Source organism: Stegostoma tigrinum, chromosome 18 (genome assembly GCF_030684315.1).
Source record: "Stegostoma tigrinum isolate sSteTig4 chromosome 18, sSteTig4.hap1, whole genome shotgun sequence".
Lineage (NCBI taxonomy): Eukaryota > Metazoa > Chordata > Chondrichthyes > Orectolobiformes > Stegostomatidae > Stegostoma > Stegostoma tigrinum.
In genome coordinates, this window is record NC_081371.1 from 49,950,434 (window position 1) to 49,971,716 (window position 21,283).

Sequence of the window (21,283 nt, forward strand, 5' to 3'; positions counted from 1 at the left end):
CATGTGAATGAAACATTTGCTCAATCAGTGCTTTCCTTTGTGTTATGCTTTTGAATGATTTTTGAGTCATTTTAACTGATTTTTTTGTTGGTCTGCCCCAATCACCCCCTTTCCCATAGGCCCCATTATTTCTATAGAGCGATTTTTCTATAACGCATTGTTTCACATCAACACATCTATTGCATTATCACAGAACCCCTGTATGTTCAAAGGTTGACCTCCATATAAAAGACCATTTAAACCACAGAATAAGGGAAAGGAAAAAGAAGAGAAAACTAATGACCCATCAAATCAATTTTACTTCAGAAGATGACTTGTTCAATATTACTGTCAGCTGGGATTATAACAACCTAAATGCTTTAGAAGTGGAATAGACAGGTTTCACGTGACTGGTGGGATAGAGCTTATGAGGAAAGGTCTAACACGTTGTGTCTGTGTCTGTTAGAGTTTAAATGAGTAAAAGGTGCTCTTATTGAAGCATAGAAACTCCTGAAAAGACTTAACTGGGTGAATGCTGAAAGGATGTTTCCATTCGTGAGAAAGAACAGAACTAAGGGACACTTGAAAATAAAGGGTCTCATATATAAGATGGAAAAGAGGAGATTTTGTTTCTTTTGTAAGGTTGCGAATCTTTAGAACTCTTTTCCCAAGAGTGGCAAGGTCATTGAATTTTCTTGAGGCAAGGGAAATATATTCTCAACTAACGGAGATTATCATGGGTAGTAAGGAAGGTGGATTTGAGGCCACAATCGGATTAATCATATTCTTGTTAAATGACAGAATAGGCCCAATTGGCTGAATCGCTTATTTCTGCTCTTAATTTGCACGTTCATATGTGCATTCAGATGGACATAAACTAATTATGCTCTAAATGCCTCACTTGATGCTAGAGGTTAGCATCTGCTACATTGCTAAGACCCATGTCCCTAGTGCGTATGATATGATGTGATTCCAAACAATGCAATGAGTCTGATAGCATGGGAAAAGGTGATGATGAAATTTCACATCTGTGCGAGCTGACTACTGCTATACATACTGCCAAAACAACAACAGATTTGTTGCCACCTTGATCTGATGGGTTTAGTTTCCATGGTGTGGGAGTAGAATCTCTGGTCACCTGTATGGGCCAAAGGTGGAAAGCCAGACTGACAGAATGAATTTGCGAAGGGAGTACCAAAGCTTAAGGCCTAGGCATCTGAAGGCATGACTAGCAATGGTGAATTAATGAAAACTGGGGCTGGATAAGAGGCCTGAATTGGAAGAATGTATTTTTGGCTATTCCAAAGATCATGATCATTAACGGCTGGTTGTGCACTCAGGTGAGGAAGGAAGAACTGCTCTTCCTTTTTGTACAACCTTTCTCTTAACTGGTTAAAACAAGGTTAATTTAGAAAGAATTCCACGGATACCTTTTCCCAATCCAATGTGTTTATGCTTTAAAAAGAGCCAAATTAACAATGCTTTCTTCAGTTAGAGAATGGTCGCATTTATTAGCTAGCAAACTTGAAGAAAATGCAACATACCTAGAGAAATTAGAAATGTGAACTGAGTAAATGGATAACATTTAAAAAGAGATACAAATCTATTGGTTGGTTCCATGAAGAGTAGGTAGTGGAAATTTTGGCTGTTAAGTTGGATGGCAATGCTGATACTGGTAGAGAAATAGTTGAATTCAAGATATTTATTTCTGTAAGTTAGCCAACATAATTTTGTCCAGTTTCTTTTTGATGGTGAGTACACTGGCTTATCTGGCTTCCAGCACTTAGAGAAAGAACCTTTCTTAACCTGCAGTGCAGAGGTGTCTAACTGCCGTCCACAGCACATGAGTCCACACCAACACATCAGTCAATGGCACACACAGATCAGAAGTTGCAGCTGGCTTTTAATGATTTTTTGCATATTCCTGGAAAGTAACACATGAACATGTCTTTGGTTAGAACATAATCTGCGTGAGATGGCTTTCTCCTTTGGAGCAGTCAGCCACGGACTCTAGTTTATTTTGAACTACATCTCTCCCTATGAAGTACTGTTATTCGAAGTACCTTTGCACCTTTTCTGGTATGACAGCCTATAGTTCCTCCCAGGACTTTGGCAGATAGCTCTAAGTTTACATCCACAGTCATCTTTTGCCTGCATGTCTTCTTTTAAAAAACACATGCTGCGATTATGAATTCAACATGTTCATAAGTGATCCAATGTTGTGGTGTGTTTTCATGCCAACTCACAAGGCAAACATTAGGGATGCTACACTGTAATACAAAATAACAGGTACAAAACGACACAATCTAGTCCCAACCACACACTGTACGCTTTGGGATGAGCCCTAACGAAAAGTCCTCTGCATGGTAGACAACCACACTCAGAAGTGTAGTTTTACGAGGAGTTAAGACTAATGACCTATCTAGGCCTTCATTTGGGAGTCCAAACAACACACACATAAAATCTTAGTTGATATCATCAATCTGGTGGTAGCAGCTAAGCAATAACATTGGACAAATTATAGATTTCCAAAACCAAACTATTAATGCTACTGATTTGATAGACAGTTTAATAATTAGACTGTATATTATATCTTCTCTGTTGCCTTGGTATTTATCTGATTGCATTGAATCATGGAAGAGTCATACATTTCCACTGAGCCCAGAATTTTACTATACTCCAACTCTCTGATATTAGACAGATTCTGCATTAAGTTCCAAATTCATATTCCATATGTCTTGCCATGAAATACAATTTTCTAATTTGAATAGTCTTACCTGTTTGTAGCTTTGCCATGAATTTTCCGGAATGCGAATCCTCAAATCCAACTTGGATAAACAATAGGCCAGATGGATCAGATAGTTCATGATAATTTCTGGATGAAATTGTTTACTATTGTCTTAAATAACTTCTCTGAAATTCCTGGATGCTTACAGCATCCCTGCCCTGCATTGCCTTGCCTTGTCTTTTGTGCTTTCCCCTCAGGCAGAAAAACCACACTCAGATTAATTCTGTCTCCGTTGCCTTTAAGCACAAAGAAAGGAACTTTGTTGTAGTTGTTAGCAGGGCTCAACCAAGTCATTGGGCCATTGCATAACAGCTCACTTAGACAAGGGCAGGCTCTGAGACAAGCCTTTTGCCTGCTTGGAGAAGCCTGATTTAGAGTCCTCTGTTAATAAGGGTTGAGGAGCAGAATATTGACAGTCCAGCACCTGTCTCGTAAATTTCTGCCCCACTACAGGCTGTTTTCCTCCCAGACGCAGGTATTAAGAGAGATGAAAGTAATTGACAAAGCAGTTATTTTTCCACAATATTCCGCTGAATGGTGGGTTGGGAATGGCACGTGAGGCCAGAATCGAACGTGACGGATACCATAGTAATCTCCCCTGCATCCTCTCTTCATAAGACAGAATCCAGCAGTTATCCAGAATTTTTTAAATCATCAGACAGCATTTTCAGCTCAAAGTTAACAGCGAGCTACAAAGCAACATTTGTATGACAAGAACTTTCCTGTCAGTGTTTGAATTAATTTGACATAAAGTGATTAACATCCAGATAATTTTAGGATATAACAGCTTGCATAACACAAAATGACAATAAAATTTGTGTAAAAATCTGAATAAAAGTGGTCTTCATAGAACAGGTGGTGTCGGATTGAGGTGGTTGTCTTTTAGTTAAACATATCGGAGTGAAGATGAGTGGTCATCAGCTAAATCCCATTTGTTCAGGAGAGAAGGTTCAATCACTAATAAAGCTCCTGCTCCACAGGTCTTCCAGCTCTACCACAAAAGGACATGCCTGTATTACAGTGCAGATTCTGAGACAGGTTTTACTTCATGGAACACAACCCATTTGAGAATCTTGCGGTGCTGTGTGTTTTTTTTTGCCAGGACACTTACAGACGTAATACAGTAGTATTAGGTTACATGAGAGTAAACACTATGTCCCAAACACCACTCAGGAGCAGCAGCGGCAGCAGCAGCCACATACCAGGTCAAGAGCCACCTCCACTTCATTCAAGAGAAGCGCCTGGATCAGATAAATGAGCCTCCCTCCTGGAGTCCTGAATTCCATCATCACTGACCTACGTCTTACTACTTTGGACCATTTCAGAGGGTAGCAGCTGAGGGTGAGTATTTGGGCTTTGGATTTGTTTAAAGCATCTGGAGGCATTAATTCTTCGGCTTTTATCAGTGTAAAATTACAAGCCAAGCAATCAACTACTCAAGTGTCAATCTTGTTTAACTGTTCTTGGTGTCAAATTCTTCATCATCCTGCTTGAATGACAGCAGCAGTTGAATCAGTTCAGACATTTTTTTTGTATGGCAAATGCAAAACTGATAGTGAAGGAATTTGCTCATTAATAATAAAATTAATAGCTTTAATCGTGCTTGACCATAAAAAAACTAAATTCTATACAAGGACAAAAGGAAGAGGAAAGAACAAACTTTTCTACCTTTAAACTTAACAGGGAGAATGCCAGGGGCTTTATTCAGCCACGTAAAATAAGACCCAGAAAGATACGGAGTGCTAAACAAAGTAAAATCCTGCTTTTGAAACTTTAATTATCTCAACTCTTTATTTGCAGAAGTGTTTATATAACAGAAACTTATGCTCCTGTAAAAAACCGTGGAGGGAATCACTGATAAGCCCATCATATTTTATTTACATTTAAAGAAAAGAAACTATTTCTGAATCTGAGGTAATCTCAGGTGTTCATTAAAATAAAAGTTGACTTGACTACTGCCTTGAGGAGCTAGTTTGACTCCAATTTACAGTCCTTGAGCCACATTGAGTATATTGGCTATTAAGAGTCACAAGGCTTCACTGTAGCTTGTCTGTCTCAATATTTTACCTTTTGGCTTCAGAATTTATGTGAAGAGGCCTGAAAAGGAAACCAGTGTGAAAGACAGGGGTTGCGCAGCAGTCCTCTGGTCCCAAAGGAATTTCATATAGTCATGACTAGAGAAACACCGTACACAGACCTGCTTTCATGCGGCAAATTTTATCTGTAAATAGAAATGCCAAGAAAAAAAAGTAGCTGGCCTGCGCTGACTGAATATAATTTGTTATACATGTATACAAGTAGGTCTTGTTTGAACTCGAAATAATTTTCTGAAGAAACAAGCATTTGAGTTATATTAGGTTTGTCTGTAATAGTTTATTTCCTTCAGTAAAATTATATCCTTGCTTTATAAATTTGCAAAAAATAGGTACTTTCATTATGTCAGGACCGTAATCAAGCTATAGCAAAAGAAACTGCGATGAAATTTTAGCTTTGCAAATTATAAATAGATCTCTTGCAACTTATTGTAATAGAGCATTGCCATTCTCTGGAATATTAATGGAACAATTTATTTATCTCTTCAAGAGTCCAAGAATGAAGACAATTGCCACTGTAGTACTGTCGGGACTTCTATTCCTGGAAGTTGTTCTTGCTGCCCCCACAAAAAATGAGGAGAAAGCAAGGAAATTGAAACAGACACAATCATTACCCGTTGATCTTTTAGAAGAACATGGTTATGTGAATCAGGATCCAAGAAATTTCTTTGAGTATAAGGATGAGCTGATTATTGACGAACCACTGGTAATGAACAGTTTTATCTTTTCCGAGGACAAATGATCTGTTACATACTTTTGTTTCTAACTCTGCAAAATTAAGTTCCTATCACTTTAACTATTCAATTGTGGGCTTTGTCACTGTGCCAAATATAGCTACCTCATTTTGATACTGGCAATAGCTTGTAGGGAATATTATATAGATTGCCCTGTGTCGGTGTTTATTAAATTGGCCTTGATTCCAGTGGGATAACTGGTTAAATTAAATGAGTCATTCAGGGTTAGAGCTAGCTTGGACTGAATATATCATATTTCTTTTGATAAATTCACAAAACAGAGTAATAATAATTTCTGCTGATCTTAATTGTCAGAGAATTATGATTTTTTTCATTCATGATAAACCAATAATCATAATACGATAGAAGAGTAAATACTACAGCATGTGACAGTTTTACTCCCCAGCAATCATTTTATTCCATGGAAGGAATAAAGGTACTTTTGGATTATTATATGATATAATGTATTCCTCTTCAAAAATAATTCTGCTGCAGTCTAGTTTAGACAGTTTTCTAGTTTAGAAACCTTTTCTAACAAACCGAGCAGTGCTGATTCCTGAGCTTGTTTCTGGAACAGTTGTTTCAGTTGAATTACAACCCGAATTCAACAAATTGATTCTGGAATGTGACCTTTTTGACCAGCAAGGTGGGTTCAACGCTAATGAACCAAAGATGGCAAGGCTCAAGTCACTGCCTACATACAACTCAGAAATTATAGCCAGTCAAATGTTTCTGCTTCACAGGCTGTCGATTAAGCTCACCAGTCTGAATTTCTGCAGTTTCAGTTGGGGGTGGAACATAGCAACAGTTTCCCATTGCCCAAGTATCTGAGAAAAATAATTAGAATGAACCTTCCGCTCCTAGTAGGTGGCTGCTTCAGATATTTGATAAACTTTATAGATTATAGTTGAAAAATATCTTTACAATTGAGTACTTGCTGCTCCCAAGTTGTAAGTTGTTCCAAGCAAAAGAATATGATATCAAAAGAAGCATTTATTGATTGAGTTTGAAATGTAGTTAAAAAGTACTGTAAACTATGTACCAAACCTGACCAAGATTACACTGCAACTTCTGTCTTCACGATTCAAAATTAAGTGGGGATACCAGGTTGAAAATGTAATATAAAAAAGGTACTTAAGCCCATTATAGCCCAAATGCAAGGAGGTTGAATGCACTTAGAACAAACTATATAAATAAATTTAAATGTTTATGTATCTCAAGACCCTTCACATAATACTTGTAACTTGAAGACATTAAAATGCTGTGTTCTACTACTAAAATGAAAAAAAAAATAGGCATTTGATGGAAATCCTGAACCAATAGAGATTAGCTTTAAATAAATATCAGGAAATTTATCTGGCCATCAAGGTTTAGAAAAACTGCCCACAAATGCAAAGTGTAATTTCTAGGAACAGCTCAGTTACTCAAGCACATGTATGTATACTTCTAAAAATCAATAAACCACGACATCACATACTGGGCTAAGAGACATAGCAAAGTCACCAGGGTAACGGGAACTTATAAACTTTAGGGTATAAACCCAATAAAATGATGTACCTTCAAAAATTTAATTACAGTAATAATCTGCCTTTTGCTAATCTTGTATGTCATCAAAGACAATAAATTTCCAGTGCAAAAATATAACAGTGTGTGATTACCTGACTCAGTGCAAGATCAATAGAAAATATTTACATCAATACACTGTCTTTCGTGATCTCAGGATGTGACAAAGCACTTTACAGGCAATTAAGTGGAATTGTATAATAATCGCAGCACAAGAGGAGGCCATTTGACCCATTATGTCCCTACTGTCATTCTGCAGGAGGATAATTATAACGTACTTTTCAAATGTAGATACTTTTGGGGTGTAGCAAATGTGGAAGCCAATTAAAACAATAGAATGTGACAATGACCAGATAATCTGTTTTGGATGTTGATTGAGGATCAATTATTGTTCTGGACTTCAGAGATAGTACTTCTGCTCTTTGAAACAGTAATTATGGGATGTTTTACATTTACTTGAGAGGGCAGACAGAGCATAAGTTAATGTTTTGTACAAAGATTGACACCACTAACAGGACAGCATGACCTCAGTTTGATGCTAAAGTGTTAATTTGGATTTATGTATGCCAGTCCCCAAAGTGAAGCCAGAAAGCACAACTTTCTTGGTGCACAAGTAAGATTACTGCTCCTCTGCCACAGCTGACAGAATCTTATAAAATGCACAGAAAAATGACACAAAATATCTTGAACATGGCAGTCACCAATCCTAATGAAAACATTATCTTTTTCAAATCTGGCAATTATCACTGAAATATTCAACAAAAACAACTAACAAATAAAGCAGCCACAAATACATTCCAAATTTTTCCGTTTTACTTTCGTCAGACTAGTTCAGAGATCAATGCGACCTTCTGTCTTTATTATTGTTACAACAGTTGTTTAACTTTTTACCAGATTAACAAACTCACTGAAACAGATGGAAACTTAACATCAATGTTGAAATCATGTCACAAAACTGAATTGAAACCAATGTAAGATTTTTAAAAAATCCACACAAATATCTTATTGATTTTAGAATATGTCGAAATTAAAGAAAAAACATTTTGAAAATGTTTTATTCCTTATTTAATAACTCACCTTTCAACAAAAGAATGCTGAGATTTTTAAAATGTTCTTTCATAAATTTCCACACCCACAACAGTGTCATTTCTGCCCCCCTTCAAATACTTTGCAACTTCATCCTCCCAGCTCCAGTTTCAAGTTGACCCTGCAACAATGAGCAGAACTAAGCCACTGGAGTCCATCAAATGTACCATTCCACTAACTGCTGGGTGTTTCTCAAAGCTGGTGGCAAGCCAATAGAAAATAATTCAAATTGATTAAAAATAAATTCAGATTGACCGTATTGTGCAAAGTTAGGAGTCAGTATGCTTTTTAAAGTAAGGACAGAGCTCACTGCTGCTGCCAATTTAAAGAACGTGGTCCTGCAATGCTGGTGAGCTGTTGGAGTGACATCAATCTTGAGTTGTGCCTCTGCCTCTGAGCTAGAAGCTCAAAAGTTAATTCCCAGCTGAGTACTTGATGTCATGGAATATGTATTCAAAATGTGAGTGAACAGGTTGGTTTTGTGAGTGTAAATCCTTCCTGTACACCAATGGCAGGCATAAGAGTAGGAGGCCCTGTTCATCCACGCTTGTTACTGATTGTCGACCTTCAGCCTATTGGCTGTAGTGACCTGTTCCAGTCACGGAAACACATATAAGCACGACTACCTTATGCATCCAGAAAATTTTAAGTTTTATCCTTGTAGTAAATGGAATTGCTGAAATGAGATTCTATTTCAATCCTAATTAACAAAAATTCAACCTTGGCTCTGTGAAACCCCACTTCAGAGCTTTTTACGTTGACCCTTCAGTGTAGTGCGTGAGTCATTTAGATGGTAAGGCCCGCTACGTTCCGAGATAGTTAACAAATTCCATTTTGTGAAGTCTTGGTCAATACTTCTTGCACCAACACACCCTCCTCCCACCCCTTCATCTTTGACCTACATTGTTTTGTCATTAATTTAATTGCAATTTGTGAAAGGTCTGGCCTTGATATGGAAGTGTCATGAACTATGTGCCTAAACCACTTGAATGTAAGAGATGAATTGCAATTTTAGAAACTGGCATCAAATCTTGAATATTACAATTTGATTATCTAAAATAGCCTAGTGCTACTCAACCCAAAAGCAATTTTATTTTGCTGTTAAAGGCATGCAGCCTTAGGAAGGACAATGCAATGCCTTCTCTGTTTGAGGCATTTTATCAATCTCAAGTATTAATCTGAAACTCTGACTATGGGAAGTTGAACCCTAGTGACAACATTACTTATATTTTAGCTTGTTAGGGACTTAAGAAGTTTCTGGGTGGAGAATAATTCCAGAATGACTGAAGCAGCACTCTCTCCTAGCAAAAAGATGAGGTCAGAAAATCATTGTATCAGATCATAACCATGATTAGTAAAGACAATTTTTTTTGACTGTTGAAGTTCACATTAATCCATGATGTGCAGCAAATGTCTTTACAGAAACTAGGCACTGCAATATTTTTTTAAATATTCAGAATCACATTTGTTAGGGGAAGGCAGGCTAATTTCCATATAGAAATAAATTAAAAACAAAAACAGAAGTAGCTGGAAAAGCTCAGCAGATCTGGCAGCATCTGTGAAGAAAAAATAAGAGTTGACGTTTTGGGTCCGGTGACCCTTCCTCAGAACTAATGGTGGCTGGGAAAACTAAATCAAGTCCACTCTGACTTCTTTCGAAATAGACTCTTAAAAATTAAATCTAGTTTCTCTCTCTTTAGGCGCTACCAGACCCACTGAGTTTCTCCAACACTTTGTGTTTTTATTTCAGATTTCCAGCATCCACAGTATCATGCTTTTGCTCGGTCCCAATCTGTCTTGCAGTGGCCAGTCTCAGTCAGAGAGATTATCAGGCACTGGCTTCAGTACTGCAGTGCCTAGGTTCTGTAAAGACCATGGAGTATGGAAATCAGTGATATTTCCATGGTCCTGTTCAGCTGTGCAGACCTCTGCTGCAAGTGAGCATCTGCATCCAATGAGATCAGGAATGCCAGCAAGCATTTCATTTTTATTCTTCCATGGGATTGTGAGTGTTGGAGATAAGGCTACAATTAACTGCATGTTTAATTGGCTCTTGTGGAAGTGGTGACAAAATCTTTGAATCTTTGAAAGTAACCCTAGTTTCTAGGCCAATCTAACCAATGCTTCTTGACATTCAATGGGGCTACCATCCCTGAATCTCCCACTATTAGCATCCTGGGGATTATCATTGACCAGAAACTCATCTGTACTAACCACATAAACACAGTGGGTACAAGAGCAGGTCAGAGGCTAGGAATACTATGACGAGTAGCTCATCTCCTTACTCCCCAAAGCCTGTCCACCATCTACAAGGCACAAGTCAGGAGTGTGATGGAATACTCCCCACTTGCCTGGATGAGTGCAGCCCAACAACACTCTTGAAGCTTGACAGCATCCAGCACAAAACACCCCTCTTGATTGTCATTACATCCACAAGCATCCAATCCTTCAGCATTGACACTCTAGCAGCAGTGTGCACTATCTACAAGGTGCACTGCAGAAATTCACCAAAGATGCTCAGAAAGCATCTTCCAAACCCACAACCACTTCCATCTAGAAGGACAAGGGCAGCAGATATGAGGGAACACCACCACCTTCAAGTTCCCCTCTTAGCCACTTGTCTTCTTAACTTGGAAATATATCACTGTTCCTTCACTGTTGCTAAGTCAACATCCTGGAATTCCTTCCCTAATGGTGTTGTGGGTGAACCCACAGCAGGACGATTGCAGTGATTCAAGAATGCAGCTCAAGGGCATCTAGGGACGGGCAAGAAATGCTGGCCCAGCCAGCGACGCCTACATCCCACAAATGAATTTTTTAAAAATTCAGAAGGCAGCTAAGAATCAACAATAAGTGGGCCCGTAGTCACCTGTAGGTTAGAATGGGGAAGAATGACAGATATCTTACCTACAAAGAATTTAGTGAGCCAGACAATCCTACCCTTTCATAGTCTTCATTAGTAATAACGGCTTTTACTCCAGTTTTATTTAATTTACTAAATTTTGACACCCCCACTGGCAGATGGAATTTTATTTCCTGGTTCTGGATAGGTTCAGGCCTTGTGATAACTAAGCCACTGACAGAACCATTATATTTCCACTCCACTAGTTCTGCCATGAGTTGCAAAGCTTCATGGAGCTCAATCTCCCATCTCAGAAAGTGGGAAAATAAGATGGCATAAAATTGCATTCATTTAGTTACAGAGATAGTAGGAACTGCCGATGCTGGAGCATCTGAGATAACACGGTGTGAAACTGGATGAACACAGCAGGCAAAGCAGCATCAGAGGAGCAGGAAAGCTTAACGTTTCGGGTCGGGACCCTTCTTCAGAAAATCATTTTCTAAAGAAGGGTCACAACCTGAAATGTCAAGCTTTCCTGCTCCTCTGATGCTGCTTGGCCTGCAGTGTTCATCCAGCTTCACACCGTGTTATCTCTGCATTCATTTAGGGTTTTTCACAACCTTGGGGCCTCACCCCAAAGCATTTCACAGTCGTCAGTTCAACCAAGGTTTGATTAGGTTAGTTGGCTGGATGGCTGGTGAGTGATACAATGAATTTTGGTTCAATTCTCACATCAACTGAGGTTACCATGAAAGACTCCCATTTCCAACCTTGCCCGTTAGCTGAGGTGTATTGGCTTTCAGGATAATCTACCGCCAGTTTTCTCTCTCTAATGAGAGGGGAGTCCTCTGGGACCCTTAGTTGTTAGGTCTATGGACATGATTAAACTACTATTTCTTTTGCAATAACAATACCTCTTCCCCATGATAATGTAGATAACTGGTTTTAAACTAATGTAATCTGATATGTAATAAACTACTTCTTGTTATTCAAGTCTGTACCCTTTCTGCTGAAAACTTTACAGTGGTTAACCCTTCACCAGTTAATAATGAAAAGGCTTGTAGATTAGCATTAAAGAGGATATGGTGACAGCAAATCTACCCAAAGAAGATCAATCACTACCAATTGTCTGTTGTAGGAATCGCTTATAAAAATATAAGTCACAGTTCAGAAGTTGTCCAACTCCCATTTCAACACTTGGATTAAATCTATGCTGACTCTATGAGCAAGGAATGTACATCCATAGACCAAAACCTCTGAGATAACAATGCTGATACAGCATTCCCTATTTAATGCAATTTTTAAATTCATTCTCTAGATATGAGTATCACTGATGAGTTATTGCCCTTGAGAAGATGATAGAGGGTGGCCATTTTGAAGTTCTGCAGTCCATCCGGTGTCAGTGCACATCCACAGTATTTTGCAAGAGGAATTTCAAGGATTTTCACATATTCTAAGTCAGAATGGTGTGTGGTTTGGACAGAAACTCACAGAAAGTGGTGTTCCCATGAACTGCTGCCTATTCATTTCAAGGTGGTAGAGGTCAGAGGTTCATACAGTGGTGTCAAAAAAAGTTTGGTGAGTTATTGCAGGCAGTACAATATGCTATCGCGTTCATGGTACATTCAGCTGCCACTGCACACCAATGTTGGAGGAAATTAATGCTTAAGTGGTGGATGATGTTTCATTCAAATGGGCTGGCTGTCATCGATGTTGCTAAGTTTCTTGAGCATTGTTGCAGTTTCTCTCATCAAGATAAATGAAAAATATTCTTTCATACTCCTAACATGTAGAAGTTCTTTGAGAAGGTGATCAAACAGGTAGATGAGAGTAAACTAGTTGATGTGGTATATATGGATTTCAGCAAGGTGTTCGATAAGGTTCCCCACAATAGGCTATTGTACAAAATGCGGAGGAATGGAATTGTGGGAGATATAACAGTTTGGATCGGAAATTGGCTTGCTGAAAGAAGACAGAGGGCGGTAGTTGATGGGAAATGTTCATCCTGGAGACCAGTTACTAGTGGTGTACCGCAAGGGTCGGTGTTGGGTCCACTGCTGTTTGTCATTTTTATAAATGACCTGGATGAGGGCGTAGAAGGATGGGTTAGTAAATTTGCAGACGACAATAAGGTCGGTGGAGTTGTGGATAGTGATGAAGGATGCTGTAGGTTGCAGAGAGACATAGATAAGCTGCAGAGCTGGGCTGAGAGGTGGCAAATGGAGATAATGCGGACAAGTGTGAGGTGATGCACTTTGGAGGAGTAACCGGAAGGCAAATTACTGGGCTAATGGTAAGATTCTTGGTAGTGTAGATGAGCAGAGAGATCTCTGTGTCCATGTACACAGATCCTTGAAAGTTGCCACCCAGGTTGACAGGGCTGTTAAGAAGGCATACAGTGTTTTAGCTTCTATTAATCGAGGGATCAAGTTCTGGAACCAAGAGGTTATGGTGAAGCTGTACAAAACTCTGGTGTGGCCGCACTTGGAGTATTACGAACAGTTCTGGTCACCGCATTATAAGAAGGATGTGGAAGCTTTGGAAAGGGTGCAGAGGAGATTTACTAGGATGTTGCCTGGTATGGAGGGAAGGTCTTACGAGGAAAGGCTGAGGGACTTGTGGCTGTTTTCATTAGAGAGAAGAAGGTTGAGAGGTGACTTAATTGAAACATATAAAATAATCAGAGGGTTAGATAGGGTGGATAGGGAGAGCCTTTTCCCTAGGATGGTGACGGCGAGCACGAGGGGGCATAGCTTTAAATTAAGGGATGAAAGATATAGGACAGATGTCAGAGGTGGTTTCTTTACTCAGAGAGTAGTAAGGGAATGGAACGCTTTGCCTGCAACGGTAGTAGATTCGCCAACTTTAGGTACATTTAAGTCATCATTGGATAAGCATATGGACGTACATGGAATAGTGTAGGTTAGATAGGCTTCAGATCGGTATGACAGGTCGGCACAACATCGAGGGCCGAAGAGCCCGTACTATGCTGTAATGTTCTATGTTCTATGTACCTCATGGATGGTAAACCTCGGGGAGTCAGGAGATTATCTACTCGCCTGAGAATTCCCAGTCCTTTCCTGTGCTTTTTTAACCACAGTATTTTAAAGGGCTGGTCCAGTTCAATTTCTGGTCAATGGTCGTCCCCAGCGTAGTGATGGTGGAGAATTTAGAGATGACACTGCCTTTTATTATCAAGGTAGATCTCTGTCGTTGGAGATAATTTTTTTGCCAGGCAATTGTGTAGCCTAAATGTTACTTGTAACTTAACAGGGCAAATATGAATGTTGTCAAGGTCTTCCTGTATTTAGAAAAGAATTATTTCACAATCTGAAGAGTTATGAATAGTTCTGAATACTGGAATCATCAATGAACATCCGCACATCTGATCCTATGACAGAAGGAATCTTAATGATGCCACTGATGAAACAGTGTTAGATGTTTTTGGAAACAATCACTGCTGGTTAATACCTGGGGTAGGTGGCTGCCACCACACCTTCTTTCTAGATATTTTCTAACAAACCTGTTCAGAGATGTTTTTACACTCCTTTGGAGCGGATGGAATTTGAACACAGGCATCCTGACATTACCACTGTCTTACTTAAAAGGGTCTATCAAATTAACATGAAGATAAACCACGAGTAAATCTTGCCAAGTAAAGATACTTGTCTTAACAACAAGATGTAGAATGCAGTGGCTATTTAAACAACAAGCCAGGGGTGAAGTGTATGACCCAACAGAATCTAAACTGGACTCAGTGATCCTCTATAAAGACTGACAGACAGATTGAGAGGATCCTAACCAGTCCCTAACAGTGAGCCTTTCAGAACCATTATGTTATACAAGACAGTATTTGGGGTGAACACATTACTTTGCTATCCAATCGATTAAATCTAATTCCTCTGACTCTTAGCCTGTCATGGTAACATCGCACTTTTAAAAGTAGATATCTGGCTAGTAACCTTCATCTGAACATTTTCTACCTTGATATCACCCATAACATGAGGAGACCAAAACTGAGCGTGATATTCTAGACAAGGTCTATCCAAATTCTTCGAAAGAGAGAGCACGTTATTTTTGCTTTTCATTTAGCTGTCTTGATAATATGTCTTAAAACTTTTTGTGCTACTGCTTCATAGTACTGGTCAAGAATTTGCTTTGCTTCATGCACCATGAAATCTGGACCTTTCTTTCATTAGCAATCTTAGGTATATCATATCACAATATTATTATGTCAATTATTATATTATTATTATTATATTACATAGTGTACACATTCTTGGGATCTATACCAACCTTCACCCATAAAATATAATCTGATTAACATTATATAATAATTAATGTATAATGGCAATCACCAGATCCAGGTCCATTTCTCCACAATAGTTAGATTTGCTTGAAGTTTTGTCTCAATTCACATTTGCACAAATCTTTTCATCCTCTTAACATCTATGTTTTTATCCAGATCATGGGATGGTTTGTGAAAAACATGCTTACGTCCTTGAGAAACTCCAGTAGTAATCAGTCCTCATAAAAATACTCCCAAAAACCTTCTGAGCATGAGATTGAAACCATTTCCTTACCCAACCTTAAAATCTGCTCACTAATCCCAAAAAGCCCTATCTTATTATGTAGCCTTTTGCGTGGCTTATTGTTCAAAGTGTTTCAACCAGCCTATCCATATCTAACAACACAAAACATTTTCAAAAAGTTCTACTAGATTGACGAGGCATGACATTCTTTTCTGGGAACAATGCTGCACATCCCTTAAGACTTCATTTCTGTCTAAGTGATTGGAAACCGTAGACCTAATTCCTTTCAGTTATCAGATTGGAAATCTGTAATTTCCTTGTGTGACCCATTGTCCTTTTACTTCTGTTGACGCCATGTAAGATCAAATGAAACAAGGACAAGAATTTGCCATTCAGTCCCTCAACTCTGTTTTGCCATTCAGTAAGATCATGGCTGAATCGATTGTGGCCTTAACCCCACTTTCCTCATGACCATCAATACCCTTGGCTCCATTGCTGATCAAAAATCTGTCTAACTCAGACTTGAATAAATTCAGTGACTCAACCTTCACTGCTTTCCAGGGGAGAGTTTTCCAAAGACCAATGACCCTCTGAGAGAAGAGATTCCCTCTTATTTCTATCATAAATATGGAATTCTTTGCTCGTCCATTGGGAAGGATCCTAGGATCTGAGTGAGCTGCTAAATATATTAGCAAGGGCCTTAACCAGGACAACACAAATTTCTTTGTGCACCTCAAGGTAGAGGCTACCTAGACCAGAACCTGATGTGTTTTAAGATGGCTCATTCTAACTAAAACTAAAGCTATGTTCAACTTTAGCATCAAATGTATTGTTGAAGTTTGTGTTGTCTTCGGACATAACGTAGCCACTCAAAACTCATAGGAAAAGGCCCATTTAAAATGTATCATTGCCTTCTGGGACTATTTTCCAGAATGTATCAAACTGCAGAACACAGCAGAGTAGATTTTCCTGGTGGTGAGGGCAAGTCTATTGGCTCACCTAGGCATAGGTATTATGAGGGAATTGCAGGAACAGGAGAGCACGCCCTTTCTTTCCATTCATTTAAATCAGTGAAATGTGGCATTCACTGTATGTTTATGTAGTCTTTCAGTTTCTCTGTACTTATCACATCTAAACGATCCCATTGATATGTCCTCACGTTCAGGACAAGGAAGCTTATTCCAGTATGCTTATCTAGTGATTTCTCTGAAACTTCCAAGATCATTACCTAAATATCAACTGACATTGCCTCGATTCCACGCAACTACTCATCCTGAACTACACCTTTGTGAACTTGCCTATTCCCATGCATTCCTATCAAACCTCCCATCTTCCACGCTCCATAAATTTGAAATTATCCAAAACGTCATCATCCACGTCTAAATTCTCACCAAGAACTGTTCACCTATCATTTCTATGCTTGCTGCCATATTGGTTGCTGATTAAGCAATGCCTTGTTTTTAAAATGTTCTTCCATGTTTTCAAACCTCTTCACAGCCCATACTCCTCAATGTCCATTTGCTCCTCCAGTGGTACCAGGAAAGACAATGTTCTCCGTGAACTGACAGTTATGGTACACTCTGGTCAAGAGTTGTTGGGTGGCAACATACACATCTGCCCTATAACAAGACTGGAACTAATTTCAAGGGTTTCTAAAGAACAGGTGAGGGGCAGTGGGAGTAGTGGAAGTTGAAGCACACTGAAATGCACTTCCAAGGTGCAAATAATTGGAAAAAGGGACAGAGGCAGTGGCAGGATGTGTGTTAGGAGTGCTGATTTATGGTGTCTTGCAAAGAATGAGTGAAAAGCAGTAGGATGGCTTCCTATTCTTAGGACAAACTCAAGAAGAAGTTCTAAGAGCAATGAGTTGGAGTTCGGACTCAGAAGAAACCTCACACATGAGAAGGTCACTGGCACTGTGTTGGAGGCAGCAGTGGATGGTTGAAGAGAAGTCTACTGGTATTAAAACCTCAGTGCAGCTGTGAGAGGGGTGAATTTAAAATCATAGAAGCCCTGCAACGTGGAAGTAGGCCATTCAGCTATCAAGTCCTGACCGATCCTCCAAAGACCAGCACATTCCCCTACCCTATTCCTGTAACCGTGCTAATATTCTAGCTAATGGCTAATATTCCTACCGTGCACATCCCTGGACACTACAGGCAATTTAGCATGGTTAATCCACCTAACCTGTATATCTTTGGACTGTGGGTGGAAAATGGAGCATCCACAGGAACCCCTTTCAGACACAGGAAGAATGTGTAAAGTCCACACAGACAGTGACTCCTGGCGCTGTGAGGCAGCAGTGCTAACCATTGAGCCACCGTGCCACCCACAAAAGCTATAAGCAATGTTTGCTTCCTTCAACTTAGCAAGATAAGAACTGAGCATAAAACTCAAAAGCAGCTTTTAGCTTGGAGAAATTAGCTGTCAGTTAAAACCTGAAGTATGCCTCTGAGAAAGTACTGGATTGCGTTTTTCAAAGTTGAGGAGACGTGAACCTCAGATAGGAGGGTGATCAACCAAAACAGTGCCAGCGAGTTTTGAGAAGATTTGTAGCTCAGGTTGAGTTTCTGGATGTGAGTTTGCTCGCTGAGCTGGAAGGTTAGTTTTCAGACGTTTCGTCACAAAACAGTACCAGTCCATGATGAATGGCTCTTGAAGTGAGTTCCAAGTCTTGAGCAGCAAAAATAAAGAATTGCAATCCATTGTGAAGTTTCATGACATTTGATGATGCACTGTGTCTTAATGTCTGGGGGGAGTTACTGAAATATCCATGAAAACTGTCTTGTCAGCATTTGTTATTTGTATGCAAAGGAGTATTTGTTCAGAGTACATTATCCATGTTTATCACTTCAACTTTGGGTGTTAGAAATAAGTTGTACATGTATTGTATATTGTATCTAATGTTCTTCTGTGGTTGCTTAGTAAACTTTACTCAAAATTGTAGAAATTGGTGGCTTTTATTCTCTTAGTAAGGACCCTGGACCTTTCACTTTGCTTTAAAAATAAATGTTTTCTTGTCCCTAACCAAATGATAACATCATGTGGTGGTGTGGTCTGGGGTCATTAAATAATCTGCCAATCACAATATAAAATTGCTGGCTTGGCTCAGAATCATAACACTTCCAGAGAACAATGGCAGCAATGTAGACTATCTGCAAGATGGGCCGCAGCAACTCACCAAGATTTCTTTAACAGTATCTTCTAAACCTATGGCCTTTATCCTCTAGAAGTACAATGGCAACAGGTACATGGGAACACCTTATCTGCAAGCTCTCATTCAAGTCATAAAATTTCCTGCCTTGGAACTACATTGCTGTACTTTCAGTGTTGCTGGTTCAAGATCCTAGAACTTCCCCGCTAACAGCATTATGGGTCTTCCTACACCCGACAGACTGCAGCTGTCTAGAAGACAGATCACCACCACCTTCTTGAGGGTAATTATGGATGGGCATAAATGCTGGTCAAGTCATTGACATCAACATCTGATGAACTAAGTTTTAAAAAAAACACGGGTAGGTGCCTAAAGAATTAAGAAGAAATTTTTTTTCTGTTTTAGTACAATAAAGAATGGGACAAGACTTGTGGGAAAACGTTCAGTATTTCATAAGGTGTGAGCATTGCTGGCAGGGCCAAAATCAATTGCCCATCCTTCATTGCCTTTGAACTGAATGACTTGCTAGTGCCATTTCAGAAGGGCAGTTAAAAGTCAGCCACATTGCTAGGGATCTGGAGTCACAGTAAACCTGACCAGGGCAGGATACACCCCAACTCTCCGACTCCACCTCCTACCGCCCCCTCGATCATGACCCCACACCCGAGCACCAAACCATCATCTCCAACACCATTCATGACCTCATCACCTCAGGGGACCTCCCACCCACAGCCTCCAACCTCATTGTTCCCCAACCCTGCACGGCCCGTTTCTATCTCTTTCCCAAAACCCTCAAACCTGCCTGTCTGGTCAACCCATTGTCTCAGCCTGTTCCTGCCAAACCAAACTCATCTCCACCTATCTGGACTCTATTTTCTCCCCTTTGGTCCAGGAACTCCCTACCTACGCCTGTGACACCACCCACGCCCTCCACCTCCTCCAGGACTTCCAATTCCCTGGCCCCCAACACCTCATTTTCACCATGGACGTTCAGTCCCTATACACCTGTATTCCGCATGCAGATGGCCTCAAGGCCCTCCGCTTCTTCCTGTCCTGCAGGACCGACCAGTTCCCCCTCCACCGACACCCTCATCCGCCTAGCCGAACTCGTCCTCACCCTCAACAACTTCTCTTTCGATTCCTCCCACTTCCTACAGACTAAGGGGGTGGCGGCCATGGGCACCCGCATGGGCCCCGACTATGCCCGCCTCTTTGTAGGTTACGTGGTACAGTCCCTCTTCCGCACCTACACAGGCCCCAAACCCCACCTCTTCCTCCGTTACGTTGATGACTGTATCGGCGCCGCCTCTTGCTCCCCAGAGGAGCTCGAACAGTTCATCCACTTCACCAACACCTTCCACCCCAACCTTCAGTTCACCTGGGCCATCTCCAGCACACCCCTCACCTTCCTGGGCCTCTCAGTCTCCATCTCAGGCAACCAGCTTGTAACTGATTTCCATTTCAAGCCCATCGACTCCCACAGCTACCTAGAATACATCTCCTCCCACCCACCCTCCTGCAAAAATTCTATCCCCTATTCCCAATTCCTCCGCCTCCGCCGCTTCTGCTCCCACGATGAGGCATTCCACTCCCGCACATCCCAGATGTCCAAGTTCTTCAAGGACCGCAACTTTCCCACCGCAGTGGTCGAGAACGCCCTTGACCGCGTCTCCCGCATTTCCCACAACACATCCCTCACACCCCGCCCCCGCCACAACCGCCCAAAGAGGATCCCCCTCGTTCTCACACACCACCCCACCAACCTCCGGATACAACGTATCATCCTCCGACACTTCCGCCGTCTACAATCCGACCCCAACACCCAAGACATTTTTCCATCCCCACCCCTGTCTGCTTTCCGGAGAGACCACTCTCTCCGTGACTCCCTTGTTCGCTCCACACTGCCCTCCAACCCCACCACACCCGGCACCTTCTCCTGCAACCGCAGGAAATGCTACACTTGCCCCCACACCTCCTCCCTCACCCCTATCCCCGGCTCCAAGATGACTTTCCATATTAAGCAGAGGTTCACCTGCACATCTGCCAATGTGGTATACTGCATCCATTGTACCCGGTGTGGCTTCCTCTACATTGGGGAAACCAAGCGGAGGCTTGGGGACCGCTTTGCAGAACACCTCCGCTCAGTTCGCAATAAACAACTGCACCTCCCAGTCGCAAACCATTTCAACTCCCCTCCCATTCTTTAGATGACATGTCCATCATGGGCCTCCTGCACTGCCACAATGATGCCACCCGAAGGTTGCAGGAACAGCAACTCATATTCTGCTTGGGAACCCTGCAGCCCAATGGTATCAATGTGGACTTCACCAGCTTCAAAATCGCCCCTCCCCTCACTGCACCACACAACCAGCCCAGCTCTTCCCCTCCACCCACTGCATCCCAAAACCAGTCCAACCTGTCTCTGCCTCCCTAACCTGTTCTTCCTCTCACCCATCCCTTCCTCCCACCCCAAGCCGCACCTCCATCTCCTACCTACTAACCTCATCCCACC

The 21,283-nt window shown here is 40.8% G+C and overlaps 1 protein-coding gene across 1 annotated transcript in view; it reads left to right on the plus strand.

Moving 5' to 3' along the window:
• The first annotated feature begins 3,930 nt into the window (after positions 1-3,930).
• Positions 3,931-21,283, plus strand: part of LOC125460900 (epiphycan-like) — a 43,273-nt gene continuing 25,920 nt past the window's right edge. The window contains exons 1-2 of the mRNA XM_048549100.1: positions 3,931-4,108; positions 5,351-5,566. Coding sequence (XP_048405057.1) covers positions 5,360-5,566 — 207 coding nt within the window. The 5' untranslated portion in view covers positions 3,931-4,108; positions 5,351-5,359. The remainder of the gene's footprint in view (positions 4,109-5,350; positions 5,567-21,283) is intronic.